Below are 1,383 nucleotides of genomic sequence, written 5' to 3'. Positions count from 1 at the left end.
CCACCACTGTGTCCCGACAGCTGCGACCGTCAGATTTCCTACAGCTTTCATCCGCATCAAGTTCTCACCGCTTACTCTTTCCATAACATTGACAACCTAGATCACGCTCTGGCCCAAAGTGCTTTTTTTTTTAATAAAAAAATTTTTTAAATTTATTTTTGAGAGACAGAGCATAAATAGGGGAGGAGCAGAGAGAGGGAGACACAGAGTCTGAAGCAGGCTCCAGGCTCCGAGCTGTCAGCACAGAGTCAGACACGGGGCTCGAACCCATGGACCGTGAGATCATGCCCTGAGCCGAAGTCAGATGCTTAACCAACTAAGCCACCCAGGCGCCCCAAAAGTGCTTTTTTAGGGGGGTCAAAAGTTTTCTTCCTCTGAGTAGCCTCTCAAGCAGGAACCTAGCAAGTTTAAACCAGAAATACTTCAGGGGCACCTGGGTGGCTCAGTGAGTTAAGCCTCTGACTCTTGGATTTGGCTCAGGTCAGGTCATGATCTGGCGGTTCATGAGTCCAAGCCCTGCATTGGGCTCCCTCTCTCTGGGTCCCTACTCCTCTTTCCAAAATAAATAAATAAACTTAAAAAAAAAAAGAAAGACTTCATTTATTCATCCATTCCAGAAACATCACTGGGTTGTTCCATGTGTCTAGCATGGGACCCACAGGGATGTTCCAAAAGATGGAGACCATCTGAGAAGACAAAGATGCTCGGAGGTCAAATGATCACAGCAACACAGGAACTTCCGAGTGAGAGCTGATGCAGCGCATGCCCAGGGCTCAGGACAGGTGGTGCGTGGGTGGGCGGGCTGGGAAGCAGCGGGCAGGGAGTCTAGGAAGGCTTCCTGTAGGAAGTGGGATCTCAGTGGCATTTGGTGGACAGGAAGCATGAGTCAGCGAGCGAGCAGCTGAGCTCCGAGAGGACTTCCCAAGACGAACAGGGAAGGGCTTGGTGAGGGCAAGGGAAGTTGGAGGCGGCTGGGGGATGATAAGTATTTCCCTTCCTAGGGACCGTCAGTGAGTCACTCTGTCTCCAGCAGCCTCCTGACAGCTTGTCGTCCTCACAGTCTCGGGGCGAGCAGGCCACCTCCTGGGGCACAGACATGGGGGCTCTTCTGATGCTCTTCCTGCTCTCGCTGCCTTGGACAGGTGAGAGCCGGCAGCCCCCGGACCAGACAGTCCCCTCCCCCTCTCTCCTGCTCCGCTGGGACGTGGGCTGGCCGGGCATCTTCTCTGGGTCTGGATGCTTCGGCTCTTCTAGAGTAAAGAGGAATAGGGTGTGGCTTTGGTGCAGACCTGAGAGACGAGGAAGCCTGCGTTCTAGACAGGGGACCAGCCCACAGCAGCCAAGGGCAAAGGCAAAACCCGGGCGGAGGTGAGAACCCGGATG

General features: G+C 53.9%; 1 protein-coding gene across 1 annotated transcript in view; it reads right to left on the bottom strand.

Moving 5' to 3' along the window:
• The window catches only part of SLAMF9 (SLAM family member 9), a 3,814-nt gene that overhangs the window by 2,063 nt on the left and 368 nt on the right, over positions 1-1,383 (bottom strand). The window contains exon 2 of the mRNA XM_029933422.1: positions 1,059-1,250. Within this exon, the coding sequence (XP_029789282.1) occupies positions 1,059-1,250 (192 nt within the window). The remainder of the gene's footprint in view (positions 1-1,058; positions 1,251-1,383) is intronic.

Source organism: Suricata suricatta, chromosome 3 (assembly GCF_006229205.1).
Source record: "Suricata suricatta isolate VVHF042 chromosome 3, meerkat_22Aug2017_6uvM2_HiC, whole genome shotgun sequence".
NCBI classification, from domain to species: Eukaryota; Metazoa; Chordata; class Mammalia; order Carnivora; family Herpestidae; genus Suricata; species Suricata suricatta.
Note: the sequence above shows the minus strand (reverse complement) of the source record. Positions and strands in the feature narration are given on the sequence as shown.